Raw genomic sequence first — 16,130 nt, 5'->3', positions numbered from 1 at the left:
CCTTATCTTTGTATTAGGAGCTCCCAAATAAGGGAGTTCCTGTAGTCCAGACAAGAGAGAACCAAGGCCTGGACCATGATTCTTCTTACCCTCATTGGAAGGAGGGTGGGGCTTTCCGCAGGAGTCTGAGAATACCATAGTAGGCTCCTGCCATCATCACCGCTTGGTGGTCAAATTTAAAGGATTTGTCCTGCCAAACACCTAGACTTTTGATTTTAGTATTAGGAGTCAAGGCAGGACCAAGACAAGTTGGCCAAGCTTGATTAAGATGCATACTGAGGGAGTTGCCCAGGAGCAGTAGCTCTGTTTTTCCTCCATTAAGTTTTGGACAGGAGTGGTCCATTCATGATGCCACTTCTCCAAGCATGCTTCCAAGTCGGATGGAGTGCTCTGATGGTGATTGAAAGTGACCACCAACTGTGTATCATCAGCATATCTGACGATTTTGATCCTGTAAGGCAAAATATTATCTGAGAGCGGTTTAATGTACATATTGAATAGTGTGGGGTTCAAGGACGAGCTCTGAGGCACACCACAGCTGAGCGTTAGGCTCTTGGACACGGAGTCTCCTGCAAATACCTAGAACAATCTACCATCTAAATATGACCTGAGAAAGGTGATAGCGCCACCAGAAATCCTACCGTGCTGTCTATTTAAAAGAATATAAAAATGTACCATCAAATGCAGAATTTAGGGGCATATTAGCAAGGGCCAGAGCGCCATTTTAGCTGCACTCTTTGCTGATAAAGCAGCAATTTTTTTATCGCCCAATTACCAGGCTGTTGCGAACAGCAGTTAGAAACAGCTTCCAGGCAAAAGCGACCAGTTTGGTGACCGCTTTGCATGTCAGCGATATTTATTGCTAATGACATGCAAAGTGGGCGTCCCCAAACTAGAAGCGACTGAAAGCAGATGCTAACACAGCTATCGCCTATTAGAAATACCTGTGATGCGGTACAAAAAACGCACGCTAACCATGATTAGTGCCAGGATTTTACACCTGGTAAAAACCTGACTTAGCCATAACAGTCAATGGGAGGTGGATTTTACGGCTAAGTCCCCACCTGCCTTTTAGTGAGAATTTCCTTAGCAATAGGATTTTTATCGCTGGAAATATCTCGTGAAAGATGGGATTCGCCGACATTGCGGGATTATTTATCACTGGGGAGATAAACGTTGGTAATACTGCGCTATCTCCGCGATAAATTCCATCAATAGGAGGTAATGAAAAAAATCATGCTAAGCGCGGTGTGCGATAATTATCGCAAGTTATTGCTAATATGCCCCTTAGACCGAGGAGGATGATGGCTACTGCTCCTCCCTGATCAAGAATTCACTTATATTCTTCAACCACTGCCAGCAGAGCGGGTTCTGTGAGTAGTACAGGAGTTTCTAAGAAATTGGGAAGGATCGTATTAACGTACTTCTCTAAGATCCTATATATCCCAGGGAGATGGGACAGTAATTACCCAGGACATCAGGGTTTAGGGTCAGCTTTTTGAGCAGAGCATTCACCATGGCATGCTTCCAAGGGGCTGGGACTAGGCCGGAGAAAATAGAAAAATGTATCACCTCTAATACGACTGGAAGCACTACTTCTTTAACTTTGCGTAGGAAGTTTGGGGATGCTGGGTCGAGAGGAGAGCCGGATTTTATTTGGGAGAAAATGTCCGATAAAGTATCCAAATTCATGGCAGGAAATTCTTCCAATGAATGCTCAATGGGAGAAAGGGACTTATCCATTACTAGAAGATCACTGGGGCATGGGGAACCAGAAAATTCATTAAAAATATCTTACATTTTTCCAGGGAAGTATTCTGCAAGTTCATTGTAGCGGACAGACGAGACAACTTGTTGTGGGTCTGAGGGTGGAATCTTTAGAAAACTCTTCGCTATGCAGAAGATTTCCCGGGGAGTATTAGCTGCTGAATTAATATTTACTTCATAGTAAAGTTCTTATTATTATGCTTTTTTTATTTTCATTTGGTAAGGTTTTATAGAGTCTCTATATTTTAGTTTACTCATTTCCTTGTAATCTGTCCTCCATTTCCTCTCCAGTCTTATACAAATTTGTTTTAGGGATCGGTGTTTAGGCGAATACCATGGTGACATTCTCTCTCTCACCTTTTTGGGGCTAGAAATAACAGGGATGAGTGTTGAGTGAGGACTCTATCTAGTGAGTAAAATGTTTTGTGGGAAAAGACATGGCTGGGGTCTAACATAGGCTTAGTGGGTCCGATTCCCAAAAGTAATCTGAGACAAAATTCTAACTTTATGACTTTCTGTATTTACAAAAGACATTTAGGAGTAGTAAAGTTAGGATTCCTAATTTTACTACTCCTAAATGCCTTTTGTAAATTCCAAAAGTCATAAAGTTAGTATTTTGTATCAGTTTAGGAGTGGTAAAATTAGGAATTACTCATAAATGTCTTTTGTGAATACCAAAAGTCGTAAAGTTAGGATTTTGTCTCAGATTGCTTTTGTGAATCGGGTCCAGAGTTTTCAAGAGCTGTGATCCAGGATTCTACAGAAAGTGTGGACCATGGGTGGTCTCTCCTGTTAATGGGATCAGTAGTGGTGGGTTGAGGAAACGGCTTTAGTGAGATAGGGATTAAACAATGATCAGATCAAGGCAGAGGAAGAGGATCACCCACTGACAGCTCATTGTTGTTGGAAAAAACTGGTTCTAAGGTATGGCCTTTCTTATGTATAGGGCCTTTCACCTTTTGTGAAAGCTGAAAGGCTAATAAGTCTTGGGAAAGATTAAAGGCATCTGCATTTTTTGGATCATCAAAGTGTAGATTGAAATCCCACAGAAGAGTGATATTAGGGGAGGAGCTTGCTAAAGTAGCCGATATTTCAGGGAGAGTTAAGAAATTGTCCGCAGACACCCGCGCAGTGATAGATTAGAATCCCTGAGAAAGTCTGGGTCGCAGGGAGAAGAATAGACTTTCACAACCCGGGAAAAGATTAGGCTCGACACGACAATTGAAGAAGTTTTTAAAAATGATAGCAATACCTCCACCTTTCCTATTTTCATGGTCTTTCTGCTAGATATTATAACCAGGGGGGAGGGTTCAGACTCCTTATATAGCCAAGTTTCTGTTAAAAGTTTTGTTGTTCGTTCTCTAAAAATAGTTCAGAGGAGTGTATTGATAGCAATCTACAGGTCAAAAAAAACATTTTATAAGTAAAAGTTGACTGTGGGTTTGGCAGCATCTTCAGAGCGGAACACAGCCTAAAAGAACACTGAGTACACCTGGAGTCACCATTCGATGAGGACATGGAGTGACGGCAATTATCTTCGCATGGGTTCCTTAACTTTAATAGCTGAGAAGAGGAATACCTGAGGATGAAGATGCAGGGGTTGTGGTCCCTTGCCAAGGTCAGATGCAGAGGGGCACAGAGGGGCTTGCCTTTGGTGCGCCTTTAGCGTGCCAGTGTGTTGGGTCCTTTCTTTGTATTTGCATGGAACCTTCCTACATCCATGTTCCCTGCGTGGAACATGGAATGTGGGGGCTCTGGCAGTTGCTGCCTGGGAGTTGACGGGACTGGTCTATAATAAAGAGGCTACAACTTACCTGGACCTACCTCTTCTTTTCATTAGCGACGATTTGGCCAGTCCTGCTCTCCTGTTTCACGCTATTTCTCCTGTTTTCTGGCTTCGCTCCCCTCAGTGTCAAATTTAAATTGACTCCTTTCCGGCTCCTGTTTTGACATTCGTGCTGTTTCTGAAGCTGCGCTGTGTCACGCATCGAGAGGCCCAGCTGACAGTGGCCCAGCAGTACCGGTGAGTCACGATTTTGGAGGAGACTCAGTTGATTTTGTCCACGGTGCAAGCTGCTGATGACGTGCAGGAGTGAGCTCAAGCTCCTGTTGAATCACGTCATGTGTGCTCTAGAAACCTTCCTTGAACCTGTTAATGACGCAGAGTGAACAAGGCCGATTTTCCTAAAAAAAAAACACGTAAAAACGACACGGCATCCATTGTGTCCTTGGATCCCTTAGCAACGGAGCACAACACATCGAAATAAGCTTGTTGGAGATAGTGGAAACAAAAAGTGTTTTCAGCGCTGATTCCTTGTACCAGGATTGCGATTTGTTTTGCCAAGTGCTACAATTCAAGAGTCTTGTCCATAAACAAGTAAGCTGAGACAGTTTCCTTTATTTTCTGATTTTGAACAACAACTTTCACACCGTAATACCGTTTTGGGTGACAGTTTTAATTGTTTGTTTTTACAACAGTGCCATCTTGTGGTCTTATCAAATATTTTTTTTCTTTTCTCTTTTTGGATTGAACTAATTTTCAGTGTGCTTGTGAACAGAGCACACATTTTTTGTAAATATTACTTTGGGAAATTATTACTACGTTGCATTTCAGCTCTATTGTGTGGGCAGCAACTCACCCACGCGTGATCTGTGATCATGGATCATATTGCGGCACCTCCTCCATTTCTTCAATCTCCTGGTACACCTCCTATGTTATGGCAACAGCGGAAAGACCCTTTCGAAAGTTATTTAGAGGCCATTGATGGTGACACCTTCACCAACAAAAAGAAAAAGGCACTTCTTATGTACAATTTGGGTGCCGAGGGTAGAAGTATTGTGAAAACTTTAACTCCTGAAGTTGTTAGCTCTCGTAGTGATGATGGGGATTCTCTAGTTGTGGATGACTATGCATCTTTGATTAAAACCTTGGAAAAAAAGGTTCGATCCTAGAAAGAATGTTATCCTTGAACGCCATAGATTTTTACAACGTGCTCAAATCTCTGGAGAGTCTATCAATGATTTTGTCTCTGCTCTTAGAACTTTGTCTCTCACGTGCAATTACAGAGAGTTCAGGGATGAAAACATACGTGATCAATTAATTGAACGGACTTGCAACAAGAAAATTCAGGAAAAGCTTTTAGCTTCAGATGATCCGGACCTTGAAACCGCGATTACTCTTGCCAAATGTATTGAACATTCACAATTTTGCATGAAGGAGATGAGCAATACTTCTCAATCTTCTGAGGTGAAACTCTTATCAACAAAACACAGTGTCAAGTCCACAAAGATTCCTTCAGATAACTCTTTGCGAAATTCTGCTGTACCGTCCAAGTCCAAGACGGATAGAGCACAGGTTTTTTGTTTTCGTTGTGGCAGCAGGAATCATCTTGGTAATGCAAAGTACTGTTATGCTCTGAATCAAACGTGTTTCAAGTGTGGTAAAAAAGGGCATCTTTCTCGCTTTTGCAAGGCTACAGTGTTCAATCCAGCATTCAACAAAAGTGCTGCCCAAGTCAAGTCAATCGAAGAAGAGTTCATTGATTCCAGTGAGGAAAATGACAATATGTTACTAATGTTGTCTTCATCCATTACATATTCGGATGGTGTTGTAAAGATTGCATCCATAAGTTGCTTACGTAAGAGAAAACCACCCACTTGTATGATTCTCTGGTGAATGGCGTGAGTGTGAATTTCTTGGCTGATTCGGGGTCTCCTTTCACTCTGGTTAATGTCAAAGATCCTGGTACATCTGGTGACTTCCAATTCCAGAAATCCGATATCAGAATTTTTGCTTATCAAGGTAAGAGAGTGGAAGTTTTGGGCAAACTTGATGCAAGTTTAGAATTCAGTGGAGACACAGCCTCAGGTCCTGTGTTTGTGGTTAATGATGGTGCAAATTTGCTAGGTTGGCAAGAACAAGGGGAACTGGGGATCATCCTTGATCCTAACCACCCTGACATGGTTATATCCAGGGGTGAAGCTTCCAAGTTTTACTCGTGTCCTTCATCTTCTAACGTTCCAGATGATGTAGTTGTGAAACACTTGTCTGGTGATCAATGGATCGAGATGTATCCCGATGTTTTTTGCGATAAACTTGGAAAATTAAAAGGTTTTCAACATCGCATTGTCTTAAAAGATGGTGCTAAAGCTGTTGCGCACAAAGTGCGTAAAGTACTTTTGAGTTTGCGTGCCGAACTGAAAGAAGAGCTGGAACGATTGTGTTGCATGGATGTCATTGAGGGCATTGAGGGATCAGAATGGTTGGCTCCCATTGTTTTTGCACGTAAACCAGATAAGTCCCTTGGGATGTGTGTGGATTTGCGCGACTTGAATGCCAGCATTTGGATTGACCGCCAACCATTGCCAAATATTAATGAAATGTTGGCTACGCTTGATGGGGCCAAGTATTTTTCCTCTTTCGACATTTCTTCGGCCTATCATCAGATTGAGCTTTCCAAGGAGTCCAGACAGTTTACCTCCTTTGTCACCCCGGAGGGTGCGTTTTGTTATAAACGCATGCCTTTCGGCCTGGCATCGGCTTCCGCTGTGTTTCAGCGTTTAATGGGCAATCTGTTTAGAAACACAGCGGGAGTCGTGTTGTTCCAGGATGACATTTTGGTACATGCACCTACTGTAACTGAACATGAAAGCAGGGTAAAATTAGTTCTTGATACAGTAAAGACCCATGGCCTTACGTTCAAGAAGGAAAAGTGTACGTTTTTTCGTGAGGGGGTTGACTATTTAGGGCACCACATCTCTGCTAAGGGGATTGAACCTTCCAATAACCTTCCAATAAAGACCAATTGCGCTCCTTTCTTGGACTCGTGGAGTATTATGCAAAATTTGTAGGAAATGTTGCTGACAAAACTTCAAGCTTAAGAGAACTTCTCAAGAAGAATGTCAAGTTTGTATGGTGTGACAAGTATGCTCATCAATTTTGCATCTTAAAGAAGGAAATTGTTCAAGTTCGCCCTTTAAAACTATTTAATATTAATGACAAATGTATTGTTTCTACTGATGCTAGCAACATTGTCTTGGGGGCAGTTTTGATGCAAAAGACACATGATGGTCGTGAAGAAGTGATTGCATTTGCGTCCAGGACTCTCCGTGGTGCTGAAGGCTCCTATTCCACCATCGAGAAAGAGGCTTTGGCCTTATGGTGGGGCGTTCAGTATTTTCGGAATTTCCTGTGGGTAATGTGTTCACTCTCAGGACCGATCATAAACCTTTGGTGGACCTGTTCACCACTAAGGGTGATGGTCGGGCCACTCCTAGAATCGCCAAATGGCAATATAGGTTGCAAGAGTTTAATTATTGTTTACAGTATGTACCTGGTGCCAAAAACATCTTCGCTGACTGTCTTTCTCGTCTTCCTTTGGCTAATGATCTCTCGCTTTATTCTGATGATGATCTTGACGTAGTATGTGCTGTGGGAGCTGTAGTCAGTATTGTGAATGGTGCGCTTTCTGAACAAGAGTGGTTGCGTGCTTTGTCTGAGGATGAGGAAATTAAGTTGGTTGTGAATTTTCTAGTTCAGGGTTGGCCTGTTAACAATGAATTATCTCCTAAGTTAATTCCTTACAAGAGAATTTGTGATGAATTGTCCGTGGTGGACGGCATTTTAAGTAGGGGTGGCCTTTTAGTTGTTCCTGAGTGCATGCAAACAAAAATTTTAAATCTTGCTCATGAGGGTCATCAGGGTATTCGTGCGATGAAACGCAGAATTCATGAAGACTTTTGGAGGCCTGGTGTGGATAGGTCCATTGAACGTTTTGTTAGGGACTGCTGTGCTTGTGTTCTCAGCGATAAATCCCAAATTACCCATCCGTCTCCTATTGATCCTGTGCCAGTCAAAAATGTCCCTTGGTCTAAACTCGCTTTTGATGTCGCTGGTCCTTTTGGTATTTCTGGTGAGTCACCCTTGTATGCCTTGGTTTTAGTAGACTATATGTCTAAATGGCCCGAAGTCAAATTTGTTGACTGTGTTAATTCATCTTCTGCCATTGGTTTTCTTAAGGATGTATTTCTTCGTGAAGGGCTTCCGGATGAACTAGTAACGGATAATGGGACTCAACTAATTTCGCGGGAGATGCATGATTTTCTAAAAGAACTTGGCATTAAGCATGTTTTGACATCTCTTTATCATCCCCGCAGCAATAGTTTAGTTGAACGCTTTAATCGCTTCATTAAGGACAACCTACAGTTAGCTCTTGTGAATGGTTTGTCATGGCGTACTGCAGTTGCAGATATGTTGTGGGCTTTTCGAACTACTCCACATATTAGTACTGGAATATGTTCTTTTACGTTACTCGGGGGTAGGGTTGCCGGTTCTAAATTGAATAAGGATTGGATGTCCAGGAAGGTTGTTGATCCATCTAAACTTAATGGCGTTGTTGATGTTAGAACGACTGTTCAGTCAAAGTATGCCACTGTTTCTATGAATGTTTTTCCTGTGCGTGTGGGTGATTGGGTGAGAATCAAGAAACCCGGTTTTGTTCGCAAGGGTGATTCTCGTTTTTCTGCTCCTGCGAGGGTCAAAGAACTAAAAGAACATGTGGTGGTATTGGAGAATGAGAAGGTGTGGAATAAGTGTGAATTTCTATTGTTCCTCAATCCAAAATTGTGTATGTTGGAGGGAAGATGGGTGTTTGTGTTGATCCTTCTGTCGATTCTTTTTCACGTGCTACTCTTGATTCACCTTCTGGCTCCAGTGGTTCTTCTTCTAGGGTCACTCCTTCAAATGGTTCTGGTCAGTCATCCTCTTCTGCTCAGAGAAGGTTTTCTTCGAGGATGAGATCTGTACCGACCAAGTTTTGTGATTATGCCATGTATTAATATGCATATATTGTTATTTGCATTTCTTGTCCAATGTTCATTCTATTTCCTTTGTATTTTACAGTAAGGGTTATATTGGTTCTAAATTGTTTGTTATTATATTTTCTCATTTAATTTCCCCTTTATCTCTTTCATTGTTTTCTTTTCTTTTCTTGTTATACGAAGGGAGGTGTGTTGGGTCCTTTCTTTGTATTTGCATGGAACCTTCCTACATCCATGTTCCCTGCGTGGAACATGGAATGTGGGGTCTCTGGCAGTTGCTGCCTGGGAGTTGGCGGGACTGGTCTATAATAAAGAGGCTACAACTTACCTGGAGCTACCTTTTCTTTTCACAGTGGCACGTCAACGCTGACATGAGGCTTTAATGGAGGCCACCCGCAAGCTGTGGCACTAAGCTTTGCCCCCTCTCCCCTGCTCCCTAAACGTAATCGGAAAATCCACTGTGGACCAGGGAGCAGGGTGGGCCACGTGGCGGAACAGAATAGTGCGGGTAAGTGCTAGAGCGTTAGAAGGCAGTTAAAATACTACAATGCAGGCTAATGCTGCTTACGAGGAGTTAAAGATCTTCCTGTCAGCCGCCTTATGCAGCTCGCACCTTGGATTAGTACATCAATTAAATAAACATTTTAATTTTCTAGAGAATTAACATTTTTGAAGTATCACATATGCACTAATAGACTGAATAACCAAAGAGCAAAGCAGGACTGTTTTAAGATTTATTTGGATAATGGTACAGCTGGAGTTTGTGCATTTGGACCTCCTGCTTCATTCAGGGGGAATAATGCCTCTTCTAGTGTCAACAAACATTTGTTAGGAGGCTTGTTCCTCAAGTAACCAGCGAAGGCTGAGGTGGAGTGTTATCCCCTCAACCAGGTCCATCCAAAGCAGATTTATGAGGCTCTTGTCACAGCCCTGGAAACAGTCCTATAAATGGTGGGAAATGTCTTGACAGCTTCCGCAAGGGGTGGCCTTGATATAATCGACAATTCTACATTCAAAAACCTTTCTAGGTCCCTCCCTGGAAAGGCTAAAGTGGCTCTGTGGTACACCTAAACTTGAAGGGCAGCCTGCAAAACACTTTCAGATGCCATTATGAGTGGCAAGAGGGATTCACTTAAGGAAGCAAGGGCCTCTTATGACGCCTCGCTAGGCAAAGCTAAACAGGAGTATGAGGTAGCGAAATAGGAAGTCCTGTTGAATGCCATGACATTGAATCAGCGTTTTTGGCATACTCTGGCCAAGAGGACTCTGGAGTCAGCTGCTGCCCTGAACTCTAACATCTCGGCAATAGCATGGGTCAATTAATTTTTGGAGCTGTAAGATGGGGGAGTCATGGACAAGACAAGGACATGTTCTGGCAGTACTGAGAGCCTGACTGTTATGACAGTGGAGTCTCACAGTGTGGAGAATGAGCTGCACATTGAAGCTCCATCTGGACCAACCATGTGCAAATCTCCCCTAATTACTGTAAGGGAGGTTACTAAAGTCATACATTGGATCACACCAGGTAAAGTGCTGGGATTAGACAAGATGCCTGGGGACCTGTTTAAGGCAGAAATGGCAATTTAGGGGCCATACTTTGCTAAGTATTTTAATTGTATTCTGAAAAGCTTACCCACTCCCCCCCACCTGGGCATGGCCCAAGATTGTACTCATTTACAAGAAAGGCTCATGGTCGCTGCCATCTAAAGTCTAGGGGTCACCATAAATGCTGATCACTCACTCAGAACCCAAGTAGGGGCAGTGGTCTCGAAATGCTTCTTCCAGCTGAGCAAAATCAAGAAGATTAGTCACCTGCTCACTCACACTGCTCTCATACAGGTAGTGGTAGCCCTGGTACTCTCACATCTGGACTTTGCTAATTCAATCTACCTCGGCCTGCCACTGTTTTTAATTAAGTGTCTCCCGCTGGTGCAGAACCAAGCTGCGAGACTAATCCACCCTAGCCCTAGCCCTAAGACCTTTATTGCATAGTCTGTTGTTGTTGGTAACGTTATCCGTATAAAATTCTAGCCACGCCCTTCTATTTATTGTCTGTCCTTAATGAGCACCTACAGGAGCACAGAAGTACAAGCAAATTGCCGCACTGTGAAATTCCATGGCTAGTAAAGATTTTGATTAAGTTGTTACATAACAAATGTTCATCAATTATTTTATCATGGTTTTAAGGATTTTATCGATTTTATTGTTTTATAGTTTTTATGTGAACTGTATCTATGTGTACCTATATAGCAGCATTAGCCGAATAAAGTATATGATGAATATTTTGTAAAACCCTAACTTAAGGGTCACCAGTAGCGGTCAAGAGGTAGGGCAGCAACTGTAACTGCCATTGCAAGGCAAGTTGGGAGGGGAGAAGAGTGTGAGGTCAGGGGCTTTGAAATCTCGCTGTCTAGGGTGCCAAAGATCCTACATGCTCTGGCCAATGGCAAGTGATCCTAAATATTTTGTTCATGTATTTCGGGTCCTTACCAGCTCCTCCCAGGTGTTGAAGAGAGCGAGGGACCCATTGTGAGAGGAGCAGAATCTCTGGCTCTCGTCCCAATCTCCTTCCTCATGATAGATTTTGGAGAAGAAATAACATTTGTTTCTGCTGTGTAGCCAGTCCATGGGACAGGGCTCTGCAGCAAGTGGTGCTGGGACATCTTGTGATAGACGGTGTCCTAAAAGCAGAAAATGCGGAATAGTCACTTATCTCTCATTACTACACATATTGCACTGGGCTGCATATAGGGCTATACCTCCTGCAGTGACAGCAGCAGTGAGCGAAACACACAAGAGGGATTACATTTATTACATTAAAGGGTCAGTCAGTCAGTCAGTCAGTCAAACAAAACTTTATTTGATTTGTTAAAACCTTAAAAGTACATTCCACATTCCGTGATAAGAGAAAGGACAACAGCAAAACATGGTAATATTCAACAAGAAAAAGAGCAGCAGCATAACAGGATAATATTAAAACCACAATAACACCTCAAGATACATGAAAATTAACTTCTCTTGTTCCTTTTAAAACGGAGTATTATAACATTTATTTGTTAAAATCGCTAAAATTTCCTATATATACACCTTCTTCAGAATGCAGTTTTTACTACTATTGTCCCTTATCTCTACCTTTATTCAGGGATAAGGGCTACACTATACATGTTCTTCTGCGCATTTGAGGAACCACCTAACTTTATTCATATATTTCCCCAACGCGCAGGCTATATCTAAAGTCTCCATTTCCACCAAAAGAGTGGCAGCTTGCATTCTGTGCGTAATCTTATATTTTTAAAAAATCAGACATAAAAACTCCTTTCGAGAGTCTAAAAATCTCGTACAATCTAATAAAATATGTGACATATCACAGGTGGTTCCTAAAGTGCAAGTGCATTTCCCATTACTTCCTATCATTAAATTTCGAACCCCGTTATTTGCATAGCATGGGTTTATGCCAATTCGCATTTTCAGGACTTCTCGCCTCAGACTATGGCTGGGTAACCGGTCCACGTAAGGGAAGTGTTGACTGCTCTCCCAAGCCACTTTCATGTGTGCTACCGAGGTCTTTTGAGCAAGGTATTCCCGGTCATAACTACAGGACATATTGACCCCCATAGTCTTTAATTCTTTTTTCCCAAATATTATGGGGTCTTGCGGCAAACATACCTTCAAATCTAGCACCCCATAAGCCTTGCTTATTGAGGCTCTTACCTCTTTTGCCCAGGGGAGCTCACTATTGATAATTTCCTACTTAGCCCATCGGGATATTTTAGCAATTTCCCCTACTCCCAACCGCTGCCAGAAGCGTACAAGGCTCATACAAACTGTAATAGCCCAGGAGGTTATTCCCAGCTCCAGTCGTGCTGCCTGCACCATAGAGGATTTTGGCAGAGCGAATAAGCTTTTTAATATATTTCCCTCTTCACTATCCCAGGAGGTCTTGCCACTGAGATAAATAACCTCGGTTCCATACAGAAATTGTGGGGGGACCATTACTTGATAGGCTTTTAAGACCGGTCTATCTGACCTTTCACCATAGGTGTTATTAAAGCTTTTTAGGCCTTTGACCGATGCCAGTGCCCTTATTTTTAATGCTTGCAGGTGTGTATGCCATTTCAGGTTACCTGAGAACCACATTCCCAAATATCTATAGTTGGTCACCCTCTCAAGCAAGGTTGTGCCAAGATACCACGAGAACTTCACTTTCCTTCTCCCAAAACATACTATTTTGGTTTTATCCATATTTACCACTAGTTTTTTACTCATACAGTAATCTTTAAACCTATTGAGTTTTCTCTGGAGGCCTATCTCCGTTTGATCCATTATTACTAGGTCATTGGCATAAAGGAGGCACGATATGTGCCTTCCTCCCAACTTCGGGTTCGCCCCTCTGACATCTCTTAATACTTGGGGTAGGTCAGCTAAAAACAGGGCGAACAGCAGGGGGGCTGGAACGCACCCCTGTCTTAAGCCGTTTCCAATAGGGATTCTCCTGGTCAGTCCTCCATCCGTGTCCAATATTATCTGTGCCCAATTTTCTGTATGTAATGCTTGGACAAGGGCCAGCAGGTCATCCTGTAGTTCATACCCTGTTAGTGTTGACCACAGCTGATCCCTGTCCACAAGATCAAAGGCTGCACGGAAGTCAACGAAACAGCAGAATAGATTACTCCTCTGATCAATTGACTTCCGTGCGATGGACCACAGAGCAAAGCAATGGTCAATCGTTGAGTGGCCTTCTTTGAACCCCCCATGCTCTGGGGGTATTATCTGTTTGTCTTCCACCCACTCCTTTAGAATCCCTAGGATTACCTTAGAAAAAACCTTTTCGCCTATATCCAAGAGGTTTATTAAGCGGTAATTTTTAGGGGTGTTTACATCACCTTTTTTGTGGAGTGGCCTAACAATAGCCCCTTTCCAGTTTGCAGGGAATTCACCTGAATTTAGGATCCATAAAAACATATTTGAAAGGAACTCTGCCCACCATTCTATGTTTGTTTTTATTATGACAGCTGGCAGGTTGTCAGGGCCGGCTGCCCGTGTTAGGTTTAGTCTAGATATTATGGTTCTAATTTGATCTGGGAGAAAATGGGTTTTTAATTCTTCACTTATTCCTGGCCAGGCATTTACCATTATTCCCTCCCTCATTGGCCATTTCCCGTAAATTTCCTCGAGGTAGGCCAGCCACTTGTCCTCTGGTACTGCGCACTGCATGGTCCCTTGTGCTTTCCCCATACAGTCCTGTATTAGCCTCCAAAAGCCTTTCACATTTTTGTCTTCAATTGTCACGAGTAAATTATCCCAACATTTGTAACTTAAAACACCTTTTTTATCTCTAATAACTGACTTATATTTTAGCTTCATTTTTTTGAGATCTGATACCACTTCCTCACTATAGTTACCTCTGAGTCGTCTTTCTTGTTTCCTAATACCGGCCTTTAATTTCCGGCATTCGGCATCAAACCAGTGTTTGTTATTATTAGGGTATAATGTTGCATTATTTACTGGTTTTTGGTTCTTGCACTTTAACTTAATCCGGAGGCATTCCACCAATTGCCTTATTATGCTCTCGTACCAGGCTATACTTCCTTCTGGTACAAGGTTACCCAAATTCACAGTTAGCTGATATGCACTTAGTTTCTGTATATATTCCTCGGTGATTCGTGTTGTTAACCGCTTGGGGTATTCTACATCTACTGATAACACTTTTTGTCTTTGCGGGTGGCTATTTACCTGAAGTTCAACCTGCAGTGGATAGTGATCACTACCCTCCACCCCCAAAATTTCGAACTGCTTGATAAGGTGGAAATGCCAGGCCTGTATGAATACATAGTCTATGGGGCACATTTGTTGCCCTACCTTAAAGGTACGCTTCGCAGGCCTGTCTGCTTCCTTTCTACCGTTGGTACATACAAATCCCATAACCCCCAACAGTTGTCCGAGCTTATCATCTTTACTTGAGGTTTCACAGCTGGGGAATTGTGCCTGCTCTATTTTATATGCATCCAACAAGTCCTTCAACCAAGAATCCATTGATTTAGGATTCAATTTATGGTTGAAGTCTCCCAATATTACGAGCACATCCTTTGGAAACCGGTTACACACCCCATCTAGGTCAGGTACATTAAAGGGATATTAAGAAATAATCAAGGTAAATGGGTCCTGGGCTTCCAACACTATGGCAGGTTCAATCTATATCAAACACACAAATGGTAATGGGAGGTTGCTAGCAACTCATCTAACTACTGGCAATTACTTGCTTTAGCATTCCAACTCATTGTTCTTTTGCTCACCATGATACCTCAGTTTGAAACCAGCCATATATAAATTAGTCTTGACTCTGCTCCTCATAGGAGCAGCCCAGCCCTTACTGCCATGCCAGGTCCTCCCCGAACCAGAACACATGCAACCTAGGACCGGTTACGCCCTGTTAAGGGTTCATCCGACAATTTATAGCTTGGTTCCAGTGACACAGTGAGCACAGGACCTGTGTCTGGCCATACACTTGCTACTTAGGGCAGTACATCAAGCACACAAAAGGTGATGTGAGGAATGCGTGCAATTTGTCTGACCACTGGCAAGCACTTGCGGTTGCATTCCAACCCATCGTTCTTTTGCCCACCATGCCACCTAAATTTTGACCTGGAAATTCATGCTGGACTGTTCATATGAAGAGCAAAGTCAAGGCTGATTTGCAAATGGGAGGGACTAAACTGAGGTGGCATGGTGAGTAACAAAACAATGGGGTGGGATGTCACCCTACTGATTGCCAGTGGCTAGACAAATTGCAAGCATTCTTCCCATCAAATTTTGGGTGTTGGGGTAGAATCTTTACACCTTTATGATGGGGTATTGCACTGCTTTCAATAAAACGAGTAAGAGAAAATTAATGGCAGAAGCTGTACAGCCTGGGTAGGGACAGAGGTATGTTACAGTGCTGCCGGCCTTGCACACCAACAGTTAGGTCGGACTGTGCAATGGACTGAAACAGATCAATTGCACACTTTGAAGCCTATATCGGTGTGCAAGGAAATGAACACGACGTGGCCTAACAAAAAGCCCCACATTTACCAAACTATGAAGTATAAACTTCAGTGGAGGAGTGCCCCCCCTCACACACACACACACACACTGCTGCGCAGAAAGCTGGAAAAATACAATGTAAATGTAAAGGATTTTATTACCATTTTATTTTTACTGCTTTCTGCTGAACGGAGAGGGCAGGGAGGGACCAGTGCATCATTGCTGCTGATTGGCAGTAATGACGAGTGGCACCTTTAGTATGACTTGAGCATGTCGGTTTGGCCGACTACCTTGCTATGGCCAAACCGCCATGCGCAATCCAAACTCATCAACCCAGCTGTCTTGGGCAACTGGGTAGGACATCAGGCCCAGGCCTTCAGTGCTCTTCGGAGCGCTGAGGCAACCTGGTCCAGCCAATCCAGACTCTTCACTCATGCAGCATGAAAGCAGTGTCTGGATTGGATGAGGAGCTGTGGGACCTCATGCTTGGAGGAGTCTGAAGCCAGGGACTGGAGAATACT

General features: G+C 42.9%; 1 protein-coding gene across 1 annotated transcript in view; it reads right to left on the bottom strand.

Annotated features, from left to right (window-relative positions):
* The window catches only part of LOC147725128 (C-type lectin domain family 2 member D-like), a 210,043-nt gene that overhangs the window by 177,372 nt on the left and 16,541 nt on the right, over nucleotides 1–16,130 (bottom strand). Inside the window, exons 4-5 of the mRNA XM_086918182.1 lie at nucleotides 12,648–12,667; nucleotides 11,077–11,267 (exon numbers count right to left, since the gene is read on the bottom strand). Of these exons, the coding sequence (XP_086774308.1) occupies nucleotides 11,077–11,267; nucleotides 12,648–12,667 (211 nt within the window). The remainder of the gene's footprint in view (nucleotides 1–11,076; nucleotides 11,268–12,647; nucleotides 12,668–16,130) is intronic.

The sequence above is a fragment of the Lissotriton vulgaris genome, chromosome 4_1 (genome assembly GCF_964263255.1).
Source record: "Lissotriton vulgaris chromosome 4_1, aLisVul1.2, whole genome shotgun sequence".
Lineage (NCBI taxonomy): Eukaryota > Metazoa > Chordata > Amphibia > Caudata > Salamandridae > Lissotriton > Lissotriton vulgaris.
This window is presented reverse-complemented; position numbering and strand designations above follow the sequence as displayed.